The sequence below is a fragment of the Dermacentor silvarum genome, chromosome 9 (genome assembly GCF_013339745.2).
Source record: "Dermacentor silvarum isolate Dsil-2018 chromosome 9, BIME_Dsil_1.4, whole genome shotgun sequence".
Taxonomy (NCBI): domain Eukaryota; kingdom Metazoa; phylum Arthropoda; class Arachnida; order Ixodida; family Ixodidae; genus Dermacentor; species Dermacentor silvarum.
The window spans coordinates 138,500,808-138,526,202 of NC_051162.1; the positions used below are offsets into that span (position 1 = coordinate 138,500,808).

The window sequence follows — 25,395 nt, forward strand, 5'->3', positions numbered from 1 at the left end:
TAATACCCGCCTTCGTGCCTCCTTGAATGAGATGTTTTCTTTTACTTTGAATGCGACAATTTCTTTTTTTTCCGTGATGGGCACGACCGCGAGTACGCGGCGTAGCCCGCGTCACAGTTCACACAGTGGAGGGCGTTTTCACATGATTCAGTGAAGTGTTCATTGGCAGTACATTTCGCAAACGTTTGTCGGCCTCGGCAGTTCTGCGAACTGTGGCCGAATCGCTGGCACGTAAAACATCGCAGAGGGTTCGGGACAAATGGTCTTACCCGGAGCGTCACGTACCCTGCCTCAATAGTTTCAGGAAGCACACTTGAACCAAATGTAAGTACTAGATGCTTTGTTCTCATCTCTTTTCCATCGCGCCTTAGCATAATTCTCTTCACATTGATTACGTTTTTGTTCGCTCCAGCCTTCTAATAGTTCAGTTTCTTCCAGTTGCATCAGGTCGTCGTCAGAGACAACACCACGGGTGGTGTTCATCGTGCGGCGCGGGGTAATTGTCACTGGGATGTCCCCAAATGAGGCTAGGTTATGGAGCTTGTCATGTTGGTTCTTATCGCGGAGTTCCAATAGGAGATCGCCGCTAGCCATCTTTGATGCTTTGTAGCCTGCGCCAAATGTTTCCGTTAGACATTTTGAAACTAGAAAAGGCGAGATAATTCTCCCCGTCTTTTCGGGTTTTTCACAGTGGGTAACGTGGAATCGAGGGAAGTTTTCAGTTTGCCGGCCAAAAAAATTGAATACGTCTTCGGTTCGCCCATGCTTAAGGGGGCGATCGGGTAATGCAGGGAAAGAAAAAGCCATGCAAAATAATGATCTTTCGGCAGGAACGCCAGCCACCCACCATGGAGCCCAACGAGGGGACGCTGTATAGGACCTGTAAACACAAGCCCGACAAACGCCAGCTGTACGTTCCCGCTATAACCAAATACGTGTAACCAAGGGGGGTTATGACACACAAGGTTAACCCTTGCTGCCAGGAATGTTCGAAGTAAATGAAAGAGAGAAGAAGACAGGAAAGATTGAAAGTGAGAGGAAAGGACGAAGATTGGAGAGAGCGACAGGAAAAGGCAACTACCGATTTCCACCGAGTGGGCCAGTCCTGGGGTGCCGTCTACGTGAACCCGAGGCCAAAGAAGTGTGTTGCGTCCGCTGGGGCGCCATAAGGTCCAAACTCCCGGCATCGGCTCAACCTCCAGGATCCCCTTTTCTCTGGACACGGCTAAGCCAAGCACGGTAAAGCGTAAGAGGGTTCGATCCTCATGTGCTCGGGTCTGTGGTGTCGCAACCCACCAAACGCCAGCTTACGCAGACGTCCTGCGGGGCCGCCACGTGGGATCGTAGGCCTTTTCCATATCAAGAAATACAGACAGAAAGAACTGTTTATGGACAAAAGCTTCACGAATTTGCGTCTCAATACGTATCAAATGGTCGACGGTGGATCGACGCTCTCGAAACCCGCATTGGTACGGGTCAAGCAGTATGATTCGAAGAAATGTATTAGTCGGTGGATTTATCATTTTTTCGAACAGTTTTGAGTGGGCACCGCGGCACTACGAACGGAAGAACCAAAGGCTTACACACCTCTTTTTTCGGCCTGCAGTTCGTCGTTGCCTTCGCGGCCGGCGCGTCGGTGGTTGGCCTTCGGGATAATCTTCCACCCTTGGACGGAATTTGTGATGCCGCCTCTGCTCCGGACCCACGCCTGCTGGCAACAGCTTACGTGGACCGGACAGTACGCATCGAGCGCCACCTGCAATTCCGCCAGTGCGCAGCTGCGACATCAAGGTCATCATGACTGGAAATGATAAGACCCAAGCATGGAACAGTACCTTTCCAGTGGGCACGGTGGCACGACGAACGGAAGAACCAAAGGCTTACACACCTCTTTTTTCGCCCTGCAGTTCGTCGTTGTCTTCGCGGCCGGCGCGTCGGTGGTTGGCCTTCGGGATAACCTTCCACCCTTGGACAGAAATTGTGATGCCGCCTCTGCTCCGGACCCACACCTGCTGGCAACAGCTTACGTGGACCGGACAGTACGCATCGAGCGCCACCTGCAATTCCGCCAGTGCGCAGCTGCGACATCAACGTCATCATGACTGGAAATGATAAGACCCAAGCATGGAACAGTATCTTTCCAGTGGGCACGGCGGCACGACGAACGGAAGAACCAAAGGCTTACACACCTCTTTTTTCGTCCTGCAGTTCGTCGTTGTCTTCACGGCCGGCGCGTCGGTGGTTGGCCTTCGGTATAATCTTCCACCCTTGGACGGAATTTGTGATGCCGCCTCTGCTCCGCACCCACACCTGCTGGCAACAGCTTACGAGGACCGGACTGTACGCATCGAGCGCCACCTGTAATTCCGCCAGTGTGCAGCTGCGACGTCAACGTCATCACGACTGGAAAGGATAAGACCCCCCAAGCATGGAACAGTATCTTTCCAGCGGGCACGGTAGCACGATGAACGGAAGAACCAAAGGCTTACACACCTTTTTTTTTTTTTTTCGTCCTGCAGTTCGTCGTTGTCTTCGCGGCCGGCGCGTCGGTGGTTGGCCTTCGGGATAATCTTCCACCCTTGGACGGAATTTGTGATGCCGCCTCTGCTCCGCACCCACACCTGCTGGCAACAGCTTACGAGGACCGGACTGTACGCATCGAGCGCCACCTGTAATTCCGCCAGCTTGAAGCTGCGACGTCAACGTCATCACGACTGGAAAGGATAAGACCCCAAGCATGGAACAGTATCTTTCCAGTGGGCACGGTAGCACGATGAACGGAAGAACCAAAGGCTTACACACCTCTTTTTTCGTCCTGCAGGTTAGTTACCTTTCCAAATTACCTTGTCGTAGCTTCGGATCAGATAATCCCTTTACTATAGTGCTTCCGTGCCCTGAAGGAGTCATATTGCCTTTTGGCTCCTTGCTGCCTCTTCTTTGTGGGGATGTTGAAAGCAACCCGGGCCCCGATAATCTTGTAGAAGTTCTGCAAACGATGAAGGACCTGAATGAGCGTACCAAGAGAATTGAGTCAGTGCAAAAAAAAACAATATTGGAAACAGTAGCTGAAGTAAAGCAACATCAGCAGTCTGTTTCAGAAGCGATGTCCGAAATAAAGGACAGACTAGCGAAAGTTGAACACCAAACTTCCGTTTTCGAGCAGTGGCAACAAGATATGAAAGAGTTGCATGCCACGGTAGAGCGTCTCAAAAAAGACACGAGTGTGTTTCACTCACGTCTTGATGACGCAGAAGATCGATCTCGAAGAAACAATCTGATCCTTTATGGAATACCGGACACTGCTGACGAAACTTCATCAGAATCAGAAAACAAGATACTAAACCTGCTGAATAATACTTTGAAGGTTGACATCACAGGTTCTGACATATGCCATGCGCACAGAATTGGTCGCATTGATTCGGCGAAAACTCGACCCCTAATAACTAAATTTGCAACCTATAAAACCAGGGAGCTCGTCTCTTCAAAGCGAGGTTTGTTAAAAAACACGGACACAGCACTGAGCGAAGATTTCTGCCAAGCAACTCATAACATAAGAAAAAAATTATAGAAAATGGCAAATCGAAAAGCACGTTTTTCAAACTACGATATAAAAAACTAATGTTGGATGGAAAATGCTACTTATATATGACAAAGCCAATGACAATATTTATGAAGTGCGCAGAACGCATACACGTGGCACAACTCTTCGTTCTGGCCGCACGTTACCGCGAAGTTAGGGCCATCCGAGGGGATGTGCCTTAAAAGATCGCGGGTGTTCAGTTCTTTTGTAGCGTTAGCTACACTGGCCTAGCCAAGCCCGTTTCGCGCGGCACATCAAGAGCCGTGCTGCGCTTGCGCAAGGATCAGTGATGTCACACGGCTTGCGCACCGGAGCCACCGGAGCCGGCACCTCTCGCGCACTCCGCCGCCGCCGCGCGCGACTCACCGCCGCCGGTCTGCGCATTCCAGAGGAGTGACGTCGTAGCCGTGGTAGACGCACTGGCGCCGGCGCGCGCTCGCTGTGCAGTCGCCGTCTGACACTGCGCTGGAGCCGCTGCGCTTCTGACTGGCGTTTGCCAGTGTGGTATAGCCATGGAGAAGGAGACCGCAAATGCTGCTCAACAGCGCAGAAGAACGGAGAAGCTTGACTCATCGGATCCCGAAGTAGTTGCCTGGCAATTAGCGGTTGAGCGTAGGAGAAATGAATACAAGTGCCACATAATACGTATACCGCGTGTGTGTCATTGGAGCAGCAGTAAGCATGACAATCAAGCTAATCCTTGACAATCTAGACAACCAGGAAAGCTAAGAATAATCAGCTGAACCTTTGCTAACGCTACGTATATCCTGGCATAGTCGAGCTAAGCCACTGCAACTTTTTTACTAACATTCGTAGTTTTTTTCCTAAGAAAGACGAATTATGTACTGTTATTGACGACTGCAATGCTGACATTATTGTACTCACAGAAACATGGCTAAATAGCAAAATAACAAACCCCGAACTGTTTGAGTGTGAGACCCAATATGTTGTTTACCGAAGCGACCGGACAGGTAGAATTGGTGGTGGCGTTCTGCTCGCAATTAAGGAATGTAATAATTGTTTTTGTGTGACTATTGATACGAATTCAGAGCTCATTTGGTGTTGTGTAACTATTCGTTTAAAAAAATAATACTAGGTGCGTGCTACCGATCCCCATCAAGCGACTCATCCTTTTGCGATGACTTATATGATTGTTTAAATAAAATTACCATGCGTTTCCCTGGAACTGAAATTATACTCTTAGGCGATTTTAATTTTCCTAACATTGTTGGGTCACACGCCAATCCCTTTTCTAATCCTTCGTCGGCCGAGACCAATCGGTTAATTTCCATTTGCTCTGACTTCGGCTTATCGCAGATCGTCATACTTCCAACACGTGTAGCACAAAACACATCATCACTCCTGGACCTCATTCTGACGTCACCGCCTGATAACCTTTCTGCGGTGACGCACATGCCCGGACTGAGCGATCATGATATCTTGCATTTTACACTTACAACAACAGAACAAAAAACATGCCGACAGAGGAAAAAGTTCCGAGATTATAAAAAAAGCTAACTATCAAGCCATCAACAGAGAACTGTGCATATTTCTAGCCACTTTCCTACCACTTCATCTGCAACGCTCCGTAGAAACTAACTGGTCTATTTTCAAAACTAAAATCAGTAAGCTAATCACCAAACACGTGCCCCTTCGATCCGTCTACGCTAACAATAAAGCACCATGGTACAGCACATATCTGCATAGGTTATCGAACAAGAAGAAACGTTTATTCCGTACAGCGAAACATTCCTCAAAACAGACGACATTGGCTAGCATATAAAAACGCAGCAATTTCATATCTTAGGGCCCTAAGGTCAGCCAAATTTTCATTCCTTAACTGTACACTTCCAAATTTATTAAAGACTATTCCAAAGCGCTTCTGGGAAAATATATACGAGGAAGTAGCCATAAAACTGAAATATCATTGCTGACAAGTTCTGCGGACCCAGTACCTGACCTAATATGCTCTACTGTGCTTAACAATACATTCACTCAGTCATTCTCATCACCTCAGATTCCTGATCCGATGCTGAGATAAATTCAACTAACTACCACTTCGTGGATCCCATTGTTTTCGACTCAACCGGTATCAAAGCCATAATACAGAAATTAAAACCTTAAGCATCATGTGGGGTAGACGAAATCAATACTACATTCTTACAAAACACTGTGGAATACTGTTCAATTATACTAGAATGTATTTACTCGCAATACTACAACTCTGGCACCCTACCGGTTGATTGGAAAACTGGCGAAGTAATCCCCATTCACAAAACTGGACCAACCCATGATCCACAGAACTACAGACCTATTTCACTTAAATCTGTACCATGGAACATATAATATATACGCATCTAGTTAATTTTCTTGAAAATAGCAACTTCTTCACAGTTATGCAGCATGGATTCCGTAAAAACTTCTCCTGTGACACTCAACTTATCCTCTTCACTAATGGCCTACATGCCAATTTAGATTCTGGTTTTTTAACAGACTGTAGATTTCTTGACTTTGCTAAAGCATTTGACAAAGTGAACCATGGATTGCTTCTTCATAAATGAACGTTCTAAACATAGACCCTGCCATAATTAATTGGATTCGCGCTTTTCTGACATCACGTGTTCAATTTGTAACCACCAATGACGCTAACTCGCCTTTAGCTCCAGTTGACTCCGGTGTCGCGCAAGGGTCCGTGCTCGGTCCTTTATTAATCCTAATTTACATTAATGACTTGCCCACTCACGTTTCCTCGAACATTTGTCTATTTGCGGATGATTGCGTCTTGTATCGTAAAATAACTAATCCCTCAGATATTCTAGCAATTCAGGAGGATCTCAATAACATAAATGAGTGGTGTCGTACGTGGCGCATGGAATTAAACATTAAAAAGTGTAAGACTATGAGGATTTCTCGTACTAACGTGATCTGCCCCACCTACACGCTAAATAACATCCCACTAGAATATGTAACGTCACACCGATACTTGGGGGTTCACATTGCCAGCAATCTATCCTGGAAAACTCATATTGACCACATAACCTCTAAGACCACTCGTACACTGGGATACTTTCGTCGGAAATTTTCTCTAGCACCATCATCGCTAAAACTCTCATTGTACACAACTTACATTCGTCCACAGCTCGAGAACGCATCACCAGTATGTGACCCTGGTCATGACACCCTCATACATTCTCTAGAGGCAATACTAGAATCGCTCAGCTCGTTTCATTCTCACCAACTACCAAAGAACTGCGAGTGTCACTAACATGAAAGCTCTCCTACACCTCCCGCTGTTATCAACCCGCAGAAAACTATCTCGCCTATGTCTTTTCCATAAAATATACTACCACAAGGCATATTTACGTTCTATCTTTGTTCAACCGCCACCATACATTTCATCTCGCATTGACCACCGCCAAAAGGTAAACATTCCGCGCTGCAGCACCATCAGCTTTTCATATTCATTTCTTCCCCAAACGAGAAAAGATTGGAATAACTTACCCGCATCACTTACAAGCATAACTGACACCAATAACTTTAAAACCACACTTCAAGGTTTCATTTTATAAATTAATGTTGCGATTGCTTGTTCTGCATAATATCTTTTCTTATGCCATAATTTTAAGTTATGGCTTGTATTATTATGTGGTATGTTTTTTCTTCTTTTCTTTTTTTTTTTTTGTTACGCCGTGTATTTCTGCTACGCTTTCCAAGTTTCTATTTACCATTCTTATCATTTTGTATACCATGTTTTGCAATGTTCTGCCATGTTTCTTTTTTCAATGTATTACATCAAGTAATTATCTAACATTTCCAGGACAATTCTTTTTTATTCTTTCTTTTTTGTCTTCTTTCCTCATTTTTTTGTTCTCTTATTGATATCCACACATTTAGCATTGACGTTTTCTTGGAAAGTTTTTGCTTATTTGTACTTGTATTTTTTTCTATAGTCAACGATTGTGTGATTTGCCTCTGTATTTACCTTGCCCCTCCCCTCTGCAATGCACAACTGTACCTTTAGGGTATAAGAAATAAATAAATAATAAACAAATAAATAGGTTTGCAAAGACAGCTTGTTAGTGCTATAGGCCGGTAACTCGAAACAGACGATGGGTCCTTGCCCTGCTTCAGTATAGGGACGACAGTGGCCTCTTTCCAGGGGGAGGGGATCTTGCCGGAGGACCATATAGCATTGTAAAGGCAGAGGAGAGTTTTCTTTGTTTCATGGGGAAGGTGTTTTAGCATTTGATAAGCTATGCGGTCAGAGCCTGCGGCAGACTTGTTGCAATAACTAAGCGATGCATACAGCTCAGCAATGCAGAATGGCTGGTTGTATGACTCGTCTCCGGTACATTTTCTTTCTAGTTTGTTTTTCTATTCTAGCCTTGCGTCTTTTAAATGTTTGGGAATAATGGGATGAGCTGGCCACATCTTCAAAATGTGCTCCCAGGCAGTTGGCTTAGTCTTCCAGACTGTCGCATTGTGTGTTTACCAACGGGAGTGAATAAGTTTGTAGCCCTTTTATCTTATTAACTTTCTTCCAGACTCTGCACACGTCTGTATACGAGTTGATGCCTGATAAAAACTTCTGCCAACTCGCTCTCCTGGCCTGTCGGCGCGTTCTTCTGCCCTGCGATTTTATCTTCTTAAGTTTTACAAGATTCTTCGCAGTTCGGGAGTCGCGTCGCAACCCCCACGCTTTGTTCTGTCTCCTACGAGCGCTCCGACATTCGTCGTTCCACCAGGGGACACGGCGTTTGCAGTTCGCACCACTTATTTCAGGTATACATTCAGAAGCGGCATCAATTATGAAACATGTAAGATACTCAACAGCAGCATCAATTCCCAGCGAAGATATGTCAGACCACGAGATACTACTTGTAAGACTTTGGAATTTCTCCCAATCTGCCGTATCCAATTTCCACCGGGGGGCCTGTGGGGGAGGTTCGTTTTGTAGTTGTGATCTCAGCAGTATAGCGAAGTGGTCACTCCCGTAACGATTTCTTATAACTTCGCAATGAAGTTCAGGAAATATAGACGGGGAAGCTACACTGAGATCAATGGAAGGAAATGTGTGGTTTGCGAGATTGTAGTAGGTGGGTTCCTTCTTTTTCAGGAGACACGCACCAGAGGAGAAAAGAAATTGTTCGATTAGGCGTCCTTGCGCATCGATACGCGTATCGCTCCACAAGCTGCTGTGTGCATTAAAATCGCCAAGAACGAGGTAAGGTTCTGGTAATTCGTCTATAAATGACTCAAATTCATGCTTGTGTAAAGGATAATGTGGGGGTATGTAGAGCGAGCAAATGGTTATGAGTTTACCAAGAAGTACAGCACGAACGGCTACTGCCTCAAGTGCCGTACTGAGTGGAAGTTGCCGACAGGCTACACTTCTGTAAAGTATGATGGCCACACCACCAGCTGATGCGGCAGAATCCTCGCGATCTTTTCGGACAACAATATTCTGACGTAGGAAGTTGGTGTTTCTGGATTTTAGGTGTGTTTCTTGAACACACAGCATCTTTGGATTAAATTTATTGATAAGTTCTTGGATGTCGTATAGGTTGTGGAGTAGTCCCCTAACGTTCCACTGCATTATTGTGTTCATGTTAGAGGAAAGTAAAAGGTGCTGTGTGTGTCTCAAGGGAAGTGTACAGCCTATTTTACAGAGCCTTTTTCAGGCACTGGTAACTAGTGTTTTGTCTTTTTTGGAGCGCTCTTGGGAGGGTCGCCTCTCCCTAAGCACTCCGTGTGCCGTCTGTAACCTGTCCATTGTGTGCATTGCCTCTTGCGAGGCCTTGGACACTCTCTCTAGCGAGCGATGTGTACGTCGGTTTGGCTTCGCCTCGGAAGACGAAGCCTTTGTCCCCACCAGTGCGGAGGTTGACGGTACCTCCTTAGCCTATGGACTATCCTGACTGCTGCCAGAGCTAGTAGAGGCCACTGGTGGGGCCGAGCTCGGTGATGGCAAGGCAGCCTTGGCTGCTCCCACCATAGGGGCGGCTGCCACAGCCGGCGGCTCGCTGCGCGCAGGCCGATCAAGTGGTAGAGGCCGGTGCGACGCTGCCCCCTGGCGCGTCACATCGGCATAAGTTATACTGTGGAATGGTGAGCACCTTTTACGTGCTTCCTTGAAAGAGATGTTGTCATGCACTTTGAGAGTGATAATTTTCGTTTCTTTTTTCCAGTCGGGACAAGACCTGGAGTAAGCTGGATGTTCACCATTACAGTTTACACAGTGTGGTGTCGCTTCGCAGTTGTCTGAGGCGTGACTCCACATTTCGCCCATGTGAGTCTACCACGGCAGCCCTGCGAGCCGTGGCCAAATCTTGGACATTGGAAGCATCTTCTGGGATTAGGGATGTATGGCCTGACAGCTATCTTTGTGTATCCCGTTTCTATGGTTTGTGGCAGATCGCAAGTGGCAAAGGTCAGGATGAGGTGTTTAGTGGGAATTTCCTTATTTTCTCTTCTGATAACGATGCGCTGTACGTTTGTTACATTTTGTTCTTTCCAGCCTTCCAATAGTTCGGTTTCGGAGAAGTCGATGAGATCTGCATCAGACACTACTCCACGTGCTGTGTTCATAGACCGATGAGGTGAAACGGTAACGGGTATGTCTCCAAATGCTACAAGCTTGTTTAATTTATTGTGCTGCGCTTTATCACAAATCTCAAGCAGGGGTCCCCGCTGGCCATTTTGGTGACCTTATAACCTGGGCCAAGGGCGTCAGTCAGGCCTTTCGCAACAAGAAAAGGGGATACGGTTCTGGCTGGTTTTTCTGTTTGTTTGTTTTTTTTTCACTGTGCACTACTTGGAATCGGGGAAAGATTTCTTTTGGTTTGAACAGGTATAGTAGTTCATTGGTGCGTCCCCTCTTGTGAGGGTGACGATCAAGTCAACGGGTAAATGGAGGTGTTCCCATGTTAGTTCGGTTTATTTCGGCGGCAATGGTGGCCACCTACCACGGAGCCCAACTATGGGATGCTGCAGCCCTTAACGTGTAAGGCAGCAGACGCCAGCCGTACATTGCTGCTATAAACCAATATAAGGTACCCAAGAGAGGGCGCATACACAAAATTAACCCAAGCCGCCAATGAAAAGTGAGGAAGTAACAGAAGAGAAGAGGTGACAGGACAGTGAAGACAGAAAAAATTAGAAGAGAAAGATCGAAGAAGGGGCAGGAAAAGGCGACCACCGATTTCCCCCGGGTGGGTCAGTCCGGAGTTGCCATCTATGTGAAGCAGAGGCCAAAGAGGTGTGTTGCGGGGGGCCTTAAAGGTCCAAACACCCAGCATTAGCTCAACTTTCAAGATCCCTCTTTCCCCAGACACGGCCGAGCCACGCACGACAACGCTTGGGAGAGTCCAACCCCCGGGTGCTCAGGTACGTGGTGGCGCAACTCACCAAATGGATCATGGATCCTCGGTAAAGTTGGACGTTAATAACGATTACTAATGTTAGTTTCAATAAATAGAAAACGGGAAAGAGGCCACCGCCCAGACAACTACAGACTGTCTTCGAGCAAAACCACTCGTTTTAGAGCCATTAGGTGCACGCCGGGGAACCGCAGGTGATATAAATCATACTGGGGCCTTATGATGTCCCACAGCGTCTCTGTTACTCAAGATTAAATCCCGTAAATGGATCTCAAATGTAGTTATTGAGACGCTTGCATGCTGAGAGAGATTCAACATGCTCTTGTCGAAGCTTATGGCGCAAGTTGCGCGGCTTGGGTCACATACCCGAGCACATTGCCACGTAAACACGAAACGGACAGTGACGTATTTACGTGTCTGCGTCCCCATGCGTGTACGTCACCGAAGCCTTGCAGCTTGTACCATGAAGTCATAAACTAGCTCCCAACGAAGCAATTCCAAACATGAATTCATAGGATTCGATCATTTTAAGCTCTTCAACCAAAGGTAGCAGTTTCGCCCGAAATGCGAAGCATCGATTCTGATAGCAAACCAGTGGACAGCTATACGAAGTAAGGATAGTTTTATCGGCCGTGTAAAGCTGTAAACATAGGCATACTACCTAAATTAACAATCGTGGTGTCACGCGCGCACAGGCAAACATGAACACATCTCCCTCGGGGACCGCGGAAACTCTGTCAAAACGCTGGAGTAAGCGCCAGCAGCAGCGAGCAAATTGACCTTCGTGTTGCCGCTTGTATCAACGCGAACTAAGCCACGAAAACACTGCGCAGGGCAGACTCTGACCCCGTCCCACATGACCTTGAAGATACAGCGCGCGGCAGCTGGGGCCACCAGGAGTAACCCCCCCCCCCCCCTCCTTACCCTCCCCCGGAGCCTTGCGGCCCGGTCGGGCGCGCACGCCCGGAGTAGAACGCACCCTCCTCCCTGCGCTTCTCCTAGGTGCACTGCGGGCTACGGAAGACGGCGTGCGAGGGTGAGCCGCGATCGCCAGCTCCCCCTCGCGCGCTTTCACTCGCACATAGCGCATACGGCGGGAGGCGACGGTTTTGTCGCCCTTGGACTTTATACGGAACCACACGGTGACGGCGAAGGCAGAAATGCACCTGGAGTGTCCATATAATTATTATCGCAATAAAGAAAAGTCTCCGGCATGCGCGGCACACGCAACACAGTCACTGCGTAAGCTGGAGCAGCGCCTCCATTAGAGCTCCATTTTCGGCAGCACGCACTAGGGGGTTCGTACCTTGCGAGAAGGTGCCATAACGTGTACCGAAGAGTAACACAGGTATCAAAACTACGAGGCGCACATGTCACATCCCTTGACCCATGGTACGACAGGATGCTGCTGCAGCTGATGATGATCATTTGTTTGCATCCCCTTTGAAACGAGTCGGTGAGTGAGGGAGTTAAACAACTTTAATCGGTCCACAATAGACGCGAGTAAACTCAACACCACCTGGCTAGGCCCACTCGGGGACCATCAGGTCAAACCTGACGGCCCTCTCGCGGGCTCTCTGGATTGCCAGAATTTGGGAGGTCTGATCCTGGGCCTTAATAAGCTTGATCATTTCCTCTTGGGTGAAAGGGGGACCGGCAGAGGCGCAGCCCCACAGGACATGCTCGGTGACAAATAGTTACCTAGCGTGTTTGAGGTGACCAGGTCCAGCTACATGCAACTGCTACATGCCGGGACACGTGGTGGAATACAACGCAAACGGGGTGGTGAGAAACAGTTACCTGGCGCGCTTCATTTATTGAGGTAGTCATACATGTTTTTCATTCTAGAATTTTTTATACGTCTCCTTAATCTTCTATTTCTTCCTTAAGACTTCTCTATCTCCCTTGTACCGCCAACTATGCAACTGCTACGTTGCGTGACACCTGGTGTAACATTATGCAACTGCAATGCACAGTGTGCACGTATTGACGCTACGCGGCGCGCCTCTCGCATCACACATCTCAAGCGCTGGCGTGGCTCATTGGTAGAGTAGCTGACTCCGGCAAAGCGGGCACGGGTTCGATCCCGGCGGCAACTGGGTATTATATATATATATATATATATATATATATATATATATATATATATAAATTCCCAGTGATAGCTGCCACGGACACCGGCAGCGGCGGTGACCGTGCTATAGGGAAACTTCTTAAGAATTGGCTGTTTTCGGTTTGAGAACGTGTGTATTTGCCAGCACATGTGTTTGGGCGTGTGCTGTGAATTTGAGGAAGTCGCATCGTCCTAGTCTGCCAGGTGTGCTTACGACATGTTTGCTCGATACATTCGCAATAGCCTTGTTTCTAAAATAACCCCTAAGAAGTTCTCTTTCTTTAATTCCCACGAGGTGCATTGCTTTGGGCCTAAAGTATAACAAGATGTATTAAAAGAGTGTGGCCAAACATATAGTCAAAGTCAAATCTAATTGCACAACAGTGCATAAAAATACAGTTCTCTGGAGCACAGACAAAAAGTACGAAAATAGACAAATGCAAGAACGACGCTTCAAAAAACAAATTTGCTCATTGTTGAGAATATAAATCTCAAAATATGCCTTACACGACATTGAAAGACATTCAGGACTGCCTCACGATTGTACAAAATACCTCCTGCATCCAGTGATATTCTACCCGTGTATTCAATCGGTTTGTTCAATTTCTGGCTCTATCAATCACCGTCTGTCTTTGTTTCGGGCATATTGGTTGTGAAACCTTTTTCGATATTGTCGTTTCGTCTCTTCTTTGGCGGGCCTTGTTTTCTTGCTGTCACTCGAGTTACTTAGGTCCAAAGCTTGGCCCATGCGAGTCGGACACTGACGTGCGGAAAAGCAACAAACATAATAAACACAGGCTAAAGAAACTCATACGGAAGCTAAAATTATACCGGAAGCAGTAAGGGCTCTCTCGAGATTTATTTGAGCTGTTTCTCCTTCACCCCTCTCTCTTTGATATTGCAAATAAAAAGGAGCCCACCGTGGGCAGTCTTCGCCACTTTCCTCTTACCTGTCGCTACAATGTCGTCTCTCCACCTCCTCCTGGCTACCATCGCCGCCTTCGCTCTTCAAGGGGGCGCCTTGGCACAATCCTATCCGGAACTTCAACCACAACTGCAGAGATTCCAGAACCCGGGCCGTGTAAGTCTTCACGCTAAATTCGTTTTGCCTCCATCGACAAGCGTTGGCATACAGTGCCGCACTGTTAGTGAGCCTACATCACCCTTCTGTTACACTGTCAAAACTTTCTGCTGCGGAACAACCAATCAAGGGTTCGCTTCACGGCGTCGGCAACAACATTTTCATTTGAATTGCAATTTAAAGAAAAACAGTTTGCTTTAGGCGCAAGATTAAGAACACGTGGGATATTATAATTAATCAGAATTTCTCCATTACGGTGTCTCCTACAATGGCAGTCTTACTTGGGGACGTTAATTATCTCTATTAAATCAAGGGGCCTTGTTGTTCCTCGTAGTTCAAGCGCTATGTGGTGACAAAAAAAAGAGTTTGCATAAGTACACCGGGTGATCACTATGGACTTCAACCATTTTTACAGCAGACCCTCCGTTTAACGTATACGGCTGCTAACGAACAACGTCAGTACAATGCCAAGTTGCAGTACACAGACGGGTATACCACACGAGAATTTAACGATAAAATTGGTTCGTAGTTGTCTTCTGTGTGAGGTAAAGTAGATGAAAGCTGATAATATTGGCTGAGAAAACTGTTGTTATACACTTTGCCCCGTAAAGCTTTGTTCCTAAAGATTTATAAGCACCGAGGCAGAAGAAGGAGGAGGAGGAGAGAAAGAGAAGGCAGGGATGTTAACCAGAAATGCGTCTGGTTGGCTACCCTACTCTGGGGGACGGGAATTTGGGAACAGAAAGATCAGATAGAGAGAGGAGGGGGGGGGGAGTGAGGAAGGACACGGTGAGCTCGCGCACGCACGCGGAGGGCCTGAGCAATTCGAAGGCGTTCATATAGGCCAGTCGTCCTCAAGAAAGACAACAGTGCCTTCACACCTTTGTGGGCCGACAAGCGATGGGGACGGTCTTCAAGGATCACCTGCACGAACAACGGTCGATCGTCAAGTCGTCGCAATGCGTTCGATAAAGTTTATCTTTCCGACTGAAATCGATCGCAGTGACACAATAAATGTTCTATGTTCTCTTCGCTGCCGCAGACGTCGCACGTAGCACTTTCGGTCATTCCAATAAAAACACAGTACGCCTTCGTGAAAGCCACTCCCAACCACAGCCGCTATAGAAGCGATGCCTCACGTCGGTGAATCCCGGGTGGAGGTCGGAGTTGGAAGCGAAGGGTTCAGTTCGTGTAGCCTGGTGCGCACGCAAGCTCTCTTTAACAGAGTGGAACACCAAGGCAGAAAGCACTGCCATGACTCTTTACGGCAACGTAAGACATTTCAGAAGCCTTACATAGTTCTCATACTGCTTCATCAATAAAAAAGCTCTAAATTGCGCACAATTCACATGGAAGAAGGTCCAAACGACGGAGCGATTTCTTCCTTGCGAATTGTGCGCAAAACAGGGCTCATATGTCATGAAAAAATGTTTCACCAACCAGCCGAAACAGCTAAAGTATACCGGAATATAGGTCGAGATTTTTACAGCGAAGCTGTTTCTGCGGTCCCTGTGCCGTCGTCCGTTCGCTAAAACCCAAGTGATCTAGCGGGGAGGAGAGGAAAAGAAGAGCTCAGCCCGTTTAAGAATGCTGTGAGAGGGTTCAGATGAAAAAGAGAACGGGGAGGGGGTTGACGTAAGACGCGCCGTCCAATACTCGCGTTGGAGAGGGAGAGCGTGAGGCGCGCCAACCAATGGCGGTGTATGAAAAAAAGTAAGTCAATGGGAGATTGGGGTGGGAGAGGAGTTCGCGCTAGCGTTGTTTGTATATACGAAGCTTTGGTCACGGACTCTTGTCTGGGAACATCGTAGAAAAGCGTGAGGAACGCGCTAGGAACGCCATCGCCCGTGGACGCTGACGCGTCCCATCCCCCGCAAGTAGCGCCGTTCACAGCTTCGCTGTTCGACCATCTTCACGGAGTGGAAGAGGTGGTGATTCTTATTCAGAAAACAAAAACTGCTTAACAAGCCCCTCGTCTTATATAGCGGTCTTTAGCAGATTGCGAGTCGTCATCTGGCCAAGTCAAGGTCAGGGGTAAACTTTTATTCCGGGCCGACCTATAATACGGTTTATACGGTACCTATTGGCTATTCATTTCTTGGCGAAAAGCATGACCAAAGTAAACCGCGTAAGTTATACAGCGGTAGGAGGCGGTGTTCTTAAATTCTACCATGAAAGTCCGTAGACATCGGCATCTTTAGTAACGCGAGTAGAGCCTTTTTCACGGAGTTGCTTTCGGAGTACTGGTCTACAACTTTTTGTTCTGATAGTGAACGTCTGTACGGTCTATCCAGCCTTGCGCACAGGATTTGTCTTTCGGCACTATAGCATGGGCCGGCACAGATGAAGTGCGGGAGTGTCGCGTCACAGCTGCCTATGTGGCACGCGGGGCTACCCTGGCTACCCTGTCGGCTTCCCCGTCCAGGGTAGCCAACCAAAAATGACCCTCGTTGAACTCCCTGCTTTTCTAGGCTTCATTTCTCTATCTCTCTGCTCGACAACTACTTATACTCGCACATAAACTAATTTTTGAGGAAACTTAATTGCGCGAACACAACTTATCACACTTTCGATTACAGATATATATTACAGACTGGATATGGCGTTTTCATCCCGAATATTTCAGCATTTTCTCTTGTATAATAGCTACACTACTCGTAAATTTGGTGGCTGTGGGAAGTAGACGCTTTCGATAAAAGCATTTTCAGGCACTGACAAATAGGCGAGCCCGTCATAAATGCAGTGTGAGTACACATAATACAGAACGGAAGTGATTGTCACTCTTTGCGGAATCGCATAGGAATACCTTCTGTGGATACCATAAAGCACTTCTGTCTCAGGCTAAAACCACTTTAACAGGCGCAACATGTAATCTCGTAAAAGTAATTGAAGCAAATTACACTACAAAACTAATGTTGTATATAGTTTCCCCACGCAACAACAGTTGACGATATTTGCTCATTCTCTTGAAGCAGTCCGAGAGTGCCCTATAGTATAGAGTAGTAAGTGGTTCGTGTGGAAAGGGAAAGCTTGGCGCTATCTTCTGCAGCCCTTGAGGGAGCACGGCTCACCAAAAAGTTGCATTGGATTCCCATCCTCAAAAGGGAAAGGGGAACAGTAACGAACGAATGGGGAAATGTGACTATTTAGGATATCTGGCAGCCTGTTGCAAGCAAAGAAGGGGAACCTGAAGTTATCACTAACACGAAAAGCATGTAATCACTGCATTTTGCCAACATTCGCCTAAATGTATTTCTAACATCGATGCTGAGAACGAAATTTGACAATAGTTTGTTGACCACACAAGCAGCCGTGCCGTGGAACGAAGAATGATGGACTTAAATTGACCACACAAGATGGGAAAATGACAGAATCCATTCGAGAGAAAACCCGCGGAACGGATAAACTACTTGACAATAATGGTTAGAAGTGCAGTTGGCCAGTCATGCAAAATAAGAAAGGAAAAAAACGGCTGGGATGTGGAAGTATAGCTCCTAAACGAAAAGGGGGGGGGGGGCTTACTAAGGGAGATAAAATGCACTCGCAGTGGTAGGTGACTAGAGGAAATATTCAGCTTGAAGACATGATGGAGTGGGATGACAGAGTACATTAGTAATGAACGATTCCTTGAGAAGCCTTAGTTCTAGAGTGGTTTTGATGGTGCTGCTGATGATGATAGCCATGACGAGGAAGTGTACTGAATGGTTTTACAAGGCTGTGATGCAGACATCATATACACAAACAAACACCCTTGTTGGTAAATGTGCCACGCAATGTACAAGCAGCCTCCGTTATAGCCTGTGTTGAGGGTTCTGTGATACCTTCGGTGGATGTGGTCACGTTCTACGTCGTGGTCACTGTTTTGCAGAACTATGATTATAGAACTACCCTTGTCATGATTTATGTTATAACCAACGCTCCAAGTAAAAGCTTTTAATAGAACTCTTCGCTTTTATTTACACGTTCAGTGCTATCCCAACAATGGCGACTGGATCATGGTGAAGAGGAACTACCCATACGATCCACACGTCGGCGGAAGCGCTAGATGCGTCAAATATGAGAGAATTGGACCGGTCATGGGCAACAGCATGAAAGTGAGGTTCTCGTGGTGCCAGGACGGATCTGGACGTGGATGTGGATCAAAGTAACACTCTTTACAATTTTCAGAAAGCATCACGAGTTAAAATGGTTTGACAGAAATATCCGAATTAGAATAAAGAGCGACTGAAGCACTATCAGATAGACTTGTGTAGGCATCAGTGTTGAGAAAGTTGCATTGTAAACAAGCAGACAACCAGAAACCAGACCAGAAATGCGTCATGGAATACTGGGGAAGCCAGATCATTCGAAATATTATTATATTTGAGCACATGGTGTTAGTGCTTAAAATATTTGTAATTTTATTCATAAAGCAGCGTAGAACTAGACGCGAATACATTTGCGTAACTTAGATATTAACTTAGCAGCGCCGAATGTGGTATGTGCGCTAAGCACTTGCTCCGTATGCGCATTGACTGATTGCGCTGGCAGCAAATAAGATTTGTGCTTTGTTGTTGCCAGGTTGAACCAGGCTACTCTAAATACTTACCCCTCTGAAAAGTTAAACCATGCGTAGCGATATATATATATATATATATATACGTGAATGCAAGAAAAGAAAAAAGATGAACGTTATGGCATATCTATTGCCTGAGGATTCAGCCGGAGGACCGGCCTTCGTCGGAGTGATATATATATATATATAATACACAACAAAACGCAAGACATAAAATTATCGTGTTGCCTTTCTTCGCCATGCCAACTCATGCTATGAGGTGAATTACGAGACAGACTAGCGCTAAACAGGACAAAGGCATGCATGTTCCCATTTTGTTCGGGTCTGCTATACAGAATTAACTAGCGTGTGCCTTAAAATTTATTACGGAATGATATGCATAATTTAGTCGAGTATCACACGTGTTTGCTGATTATGATAAAGTAATAATTACTTAGCAGATAAACATTGAACAATATCGGTGCAGAACGGTGGACAGGATGGCATGCATTTGTGCCTAATCTTTCATTAGGCGCTTTCAGCACACCAAAGGAAAGTGAGCTTTTAGTAAAAAAAAAATGTCGCAGTTTCACCTGACAGGCGAAGCATCAATTGCGATACCAAATTAGTAGACAGCTATACGGAGTAAGGATAGTGGTTTTATCAGCTGTGTAAACTTGGACATGCAGCAGCATCAGCAATGCGCAGAACTGTTGTCGACGCCGTCGGCGTTTTGCCCTCGTTCGCTCCGAACGCGCGCGGCGTTGGTGACTTGCCGGTGCCTCTGGGGGCGGCTCGGAGGTTTTCGACGAGATCAGAACGGGACGCTCGTCGAGCAGCGTCGGAACTCTTTACCACCTTGTCGCCTCTCAACGTTTTTATATAAATACGCATTTGGCGCCACAGCTAAACGTCGTATCCCCTCTCTCTCTCCTGTCTCCCCACGGCCTTTCGCGCGACGGAAGTCGCGTTTGCTCCATATATAGGGTGATTTAAAGGAGGAAAGAGACGCTTAATTCTGCAGCCCTTCAGAGAGCATGGCGCAGAACGAGCGTTTGCTCTCCGCCGTGCGTTCGCTCCCCGTGAAAGCGCGCGTCCCTCGCACGCTTTGACTCGCACATACAGCATACGGCGCGCGGCGACGATTTCATCGCCACTTGACGTCATACGGAACCTCGCGGCAACGGCGACGCCGACGGCAGAAATTCGCTTTGAGTGTCCATATAATTGCTATCGCAATAACATAAAACCTTTATGATTACAAAGTAGCTATAATATACAACGCCGTATACAGCGCAGTGATACTTCTAAATATGATCCTGTAAATATTATGGGAAACTTTCTTTTGACATGCTAATTTGTTTTTCAGTGTTGGCCGCTATGTCCTTACTTCGACGCCAGGATACAGCACAAGGAATCAGTATAACTTTATGTCCTTCAATGGTAAGTCACTGCAAAAGTGATGAATAATGGTACACGAAGACACTGCAAACTGTAACAATTTGATTCTTCTATAAAAGTGCTAAATAGTTGCAAATCACGGTGGGGGAAATGTGAGGATTCTGTCCATTTATATGTATTCCTTTTATGTCAAACGGCAGTTCTCTCCGATAACATGTGCAGGATATTCATTGGCCATTGCTTCTTATCTGATGCACAACCTTCGCAGTTTTTTTTTTTAGGAGAGTCAGTCAAAGACCACTGCAAACGCTCACCACATTTCGTTTGTACTGAGAGGCCTATGTTTATAGATTAAATTTTAGAAAGGTAGAATGTCACCAGGTATGTCGTCTCACAATCTGTGACGTCCAACATTTCGTATAATGTGTATTGACCTAAGAGTATACCTTATCTTTCAGACCTAATATAAAAATTCCAAATACTTTGCTGAGGCAATCAAATGCCTACTGGCATAGCATCACTATCTTTCTCCTTCCTAAACCTACTCTTCCCGTACAGCTCATCACATCAAAATCTCCACGAGCCTACAGTACGCCTTCACCACCATAACGCGGTCCTGTAAATTTAGGACAGATGGGGAAGATCAGGGTTGCCATAATTTGTTAATAATACTGATGCGGAAGCGTCAAATAGCTCGTTGAGCAAAAAGCCAGTGTTCGTCGTGTGTAGCAGCCCAAATTTTTCTACAATTATCAATCATTTTGTTTAGATTTAGAGTGCTTTCAATGTTACGTTCACGCACCGAAAAGTCTTCTGGACCTGATAATGCGTCTTAATTCACATTTAATTTTTCAGGTATGGGCAATTTCCAAATGCATACGATCTTCAAAGACTGCAACAGTTGCTTTGTTGGACGTTATCGTTATGCTCTTAACGGTAAGTTTTGCGAATACTTTTTAATGATACCACGCAGGAATTATAATAATTGTATGTCGCTTCTTCTAGCCGAATAGGCTGCTTCAAATGGACAGTCCGCGATCGAAGTAGCTTCTTATACAATCAGCATATGTAATCAACAATGTATTATCGACAAAAAATTGGCTATTTATGCTTCCTGATGTTTCAACATCACGGCTGTACGAAATCGATTGAAATGAAACAAGCTACAAAGTTACAATTATATTACAATAATATGAGAAAGCGGCTCCAGCGAAAACCCTCCTTGGAGCACTATTGACACTTCAGACCTCCGTCTTCCTGCAAATATCTGCCTCGTGTGGATGAGAACGTGAAGTCATACAAACCAGCTCGCTCGTTGTTTTATCTCTCACTAAACGCCATCTCATATTTTGTAAGCGCACGTTTTATTCATTAGGATGTGTTTGCTGTGCATTCGACATAAAGCCTTGGTAATGCGCCTCCACAAATTTGGCCATTATGCATCTTCTTTCGGTTGACCGTATTGCGCCGAAGCTTGACAAATTTTGCTGAACTGCAACCAAAACTTTATAGGTGTAGCTATCTCTAAACGTTAGAGCGTAGTAACATCCTCTCTTCACAAATTTAGGAAGTATTCCTTCTAAACGGCGCAAAGCACCGTGCAAAGAGCGATGGAACGAAAAATGTTAGGCCTAACGATAAGAGACAGGAAGATAATAGTCTGGATTAGAGAACAAACGGCGATAGCCGATATTCGAATTGACATTAAGAGAAAAAATGGAGCTGGGCACGGCATGTAATGTGTAGGATGAATAACCGGTGGACCATTAGAGTTACAGAAAGGATACCGAGAGAAGGGAAGCGCAGTCGAGGACGGCAGAAAACTAGGTGGGGTGATGAAGTTAGGAAACTTGCCAGCCCAAGTTGTAATCAACTAGCGCAAGACAGGGGTAATTGTAGATCGCAGGGAGAGGCCTTCGTATTGCAGTGGACATAAATATAGGCTAATGATGATGACTTCTAAACACCGCGCACACCACCAATAATTTTGGGGTGTGTCTATTAAAGGCGATCATACCATGTATTGTGGTATAACAAAACTGTACTGCCTGAGATCCCTATTAAGCTTCTTCAAAGTTCGAGCACAGGGTTCAGAAAAGCATGGCTTTGAAGTTATGTGACAATACAGTGAAAATAAATTTCTGCTCTCCGTGAGCATTGTGTGTTTGTGAGCATTGCGATTGTCAAAACTACTCAATTAATACCTTTTTAACATATAAGAAATGTAAGAAAGAGCATACCTGACATTTTATCGAACTATTGCTGGTGTTTTCTGCACATGTGAGTAATTGCTTTATATTTGGTCCCTCGCTCTTGCCAATAAACATAATTTCGCTACTCTTGACTTGATACTGAAACCAGAGTAAGAGTTTAGTAATCATCTAAACAACCTGTCATGTTTTGTCGGCAGGATATGGCTGTGCCATGTGGCGTCGTGTGTCGCACACGCTCAGCCGACGTGCCAGCTACTGCGACTTCATCTTCGATCTGTTCTGCGGCGGTGCTCCGAAGTACCAGGTGTACGATCAGTCATGCAGTCGCGTGCTCGGCCTGTACGGTAACTCCAACTCCGGCGGGTGGAAACAATAGTCAGTCGTTGACGAACACGTGACCATCTTCTGAGCATGTAACAGCCCTGCACGCTTACTGAAATAAAGCTTCCTTTCTTTCCACTGTGCCTTGTTCTTCTAAAATTATTTCTCCTGTGTTTATTGGAACATTATTCGCATCTTCCACAGCGGTAGGCATTGTACCAACCGGGTAACACTAAAGGAACCACTAAAATATCCACAACTGCATTTATATTAAAACAACCCACCTCGACTCACGAAACGTTTTTGGCCCAACAGGCCCAATTCTGCACCGCTCCCGACTTATATCATTTAATCGGTTTACAGTGTACTAGTATTTTCGCGGTTGGCCTATTTAAGTTACCAGCAAAAACGCCATAATTAGTTTTTCCATCTCAGGAAACTGCCTTGTCTCCACGGCCAATACACGCTTCGTCGCCCTCGTCTGCTTCGGTGTAGCCTGTTGTGACCTCTGAAACACCTTCAATGACACCGCCTCTCCCAGAACCTGCGTAGGCCGAACACATCCTTTCAATGTGCACCACGTTGTCCTTGTTCACTGCAGTGTTGCGCGTTGTGCCCTCTGAAATACATGCCCATAAGTCACCGCTATCGTAGGTTGGTTTCTGCGCAAAACCCCGCACGAATTATCAAATGCCAAAACTATTTGATAGTGTAGTGCTTAGAGCGTCCTGCTCCAATAAGTGCACGTTGGGGCAGGAAGTCGATCCCCAGTTGTAGTGGTGGGTGAAGTGCAAATAAGAATTCTTTGCTTCTTGCAGCGACGTTGGTGTTCTGTTTTTCCCGATTCAATCTGTCTTGCCTCGATTCCCGGGTGCGCCGCCTTCGAGACAGGCTGCCGTCATGGTGCAGTAGTTTTGGCGTCCTCATAAACCAGACATCGTCGTGGCAGTACCATTGTCCTCGACCATGTGTTCGTGCTGCCGTCATTTCCGCCAAACTTCTCATATGGTCGTGTTCGTCAACGTTATACCGTTCTCGTTGCCACCGATGTGCCGTCACGTTCACGTCATACACACACTCGCATCAACGACACAAATGGTTGCCTGGTGATGATTATTTCGAGTGGCATCCCGTCTGAACCAGCGAAGTGCGTCACAAGTTTTCGCCTATAGCCTGTACAGGCAGTTGACCTGTTACGATGTCGTGCTGTTGACTCTTCCTATCGCTGCTTTATGCCATAATGTTACTTGTGCTTTTGATGATGCCACCCCCATATTTTTCCTTCTATTCTTCCCAGCAATACTCTAAACATCTCTCGCGTATCTCTACTGCCTGACCAGTTAATGTTTCCCCCTGCTTTGAATCCTAGCGCTTCTGGAGGGTGGAGGTTCCCTACGGATGTGGGGTCATATTCACAAAGCTTTTCTTTCGTAAGCGCTCTTTTCAATTGGCCGGTCGCCTTAGATAATAATATGTCTTGCATCTAGATCGGCTGAAATTCTTTCTTACGAACAATTAAAGCGTAAGAAGTTTTTGGGAAATCTGGCCCTGACTGGGTGAATATGTTGGCATGCACTGCAGGTGTTCTGGGTCGTCTCCAGACATTTTGCGGCAGACACGTGTCTCATACTGTTGCAAATACTCACGCCTGTATGTTTTCCTCCTCGGGCAGTCAGCTCGGTCCCCAAATAGAAAGCCTGCCATTTTTATTACCGCAAAAATTTTCTTCCCTAATTTCTTGAAACCCGTCCTTGTGAAAGTTTAAGAACTCGCTGTTTAAATCCTTTGTATCAAACTTAGTGTCTGTGTTTTCCCAGTTATTTTTATATTGAAGTTTGTTCAGCGCTCAACGAAGGACAAGGAAAGTTAACGAGACATGCGCTGACTCTGAACTGACTTTTATTCGGAAACACACGAATAAAGAAAACTAACACGACATAGTTAAAACACGTGACAACAACATGAACATTTGCACACCTAAAACTCACTATCAAAAGACACGCGCACCACTGGCACTCTATGTTCGGCCGACGCACGTGTCGACCAACTTTTCTAGCAGTTTATCCCAGTACCGCCTTGATGGTTCACTCACACAGCGTTCCCGTTTCGCCTGATGTGAAAGGCTCCAATTGTATCGCGCGCATACTTTCCTTGTCCTTCGTCCATATAGACCTGTGAACGCTGCACAAACTTCAACATGAACACCTAACAACTCGCTCGTTTTTCATCTTGATGCCGCTTCTTTTCGATGACTCAGGCTTGTCTACACCTTCAATTAGCGATTCTTGGTTTCCAGCTTTCTTGGCCTCTTCCTCTCTTCTGCGTTCACGTTTACAGACACTTGTGCACTTTAGGCACCCACTTCGTTTCATCCATTTTCCTGTGTATTCAAAGCGAATTTGCCCTGCGCTTCTTTTACTTTGAAAGTGGCCCAAGCCATGTCACCCAGCGCAGCCTCGTTTGTGGTTTAACCGTGGGCAGCCAATGCCAATCAGCCAGCAGTCAATGCGAAGTGGAACATCCCACTCTATTTCCACTATAGTTTTAACAAATAGGTGAAGTTTAACCAAATAGGTGGAACATGTTTTTAAAGCGTTACACTGATTTAAGTAAAACACCTACTCTATTTCCACCGTGGGCCCCCTAACTAACACAGTTGTAGAAATTTAGCACTTACTTTGTGGAACTCAAATGGAACAAGATTAAAATCTTATGGCGAGGGGAAACTGAGGGGGAGGAGCTGGCCTGCCCAACTTAGTTGAGGATGGCGCCG

The 25,395-nt window shown here is 46.2% G+C and overlaps 1 protein-coding gene across 3 annotated transcripts in view; it reads left to right on the forward strand.

Moving 5' to 3' along the window:
* Positions 1 to 25,395, forward strand: part of LOC119464446 (uncharacterized) — a 64,718-nt gene that overhangs the window by 14,808 nt on the left and 24,515 nt on the right. The window contains exons 2-4 of one of the 3 annotated variants that reach the window (XM_049656329.1): positions 18,122 to 18,297; positions 20,057 to 20,130; positions 20,944 to 21,024. The exons of 1 other annotated variant lie outside the window; for it this stretch is intronic. In XM_049656329.1, the coding sequence (XP_049512286.1) occupies positions 18,122 to 18,297; positions 20,057 to 20,130; positions 20,944 to 21,024 (331 nt within the window). Of the gene's footprint in view, positions 1 to 18,121; positions 18,298 to 20,056; positions 20,131 to 20,943; positions 21,025 to 22,498; positions 22,764 to 25,395 lie in introns of those variants that run through there. One more of the 3 variants, XM_049656331.1, reaches the window with a different exon arrangement.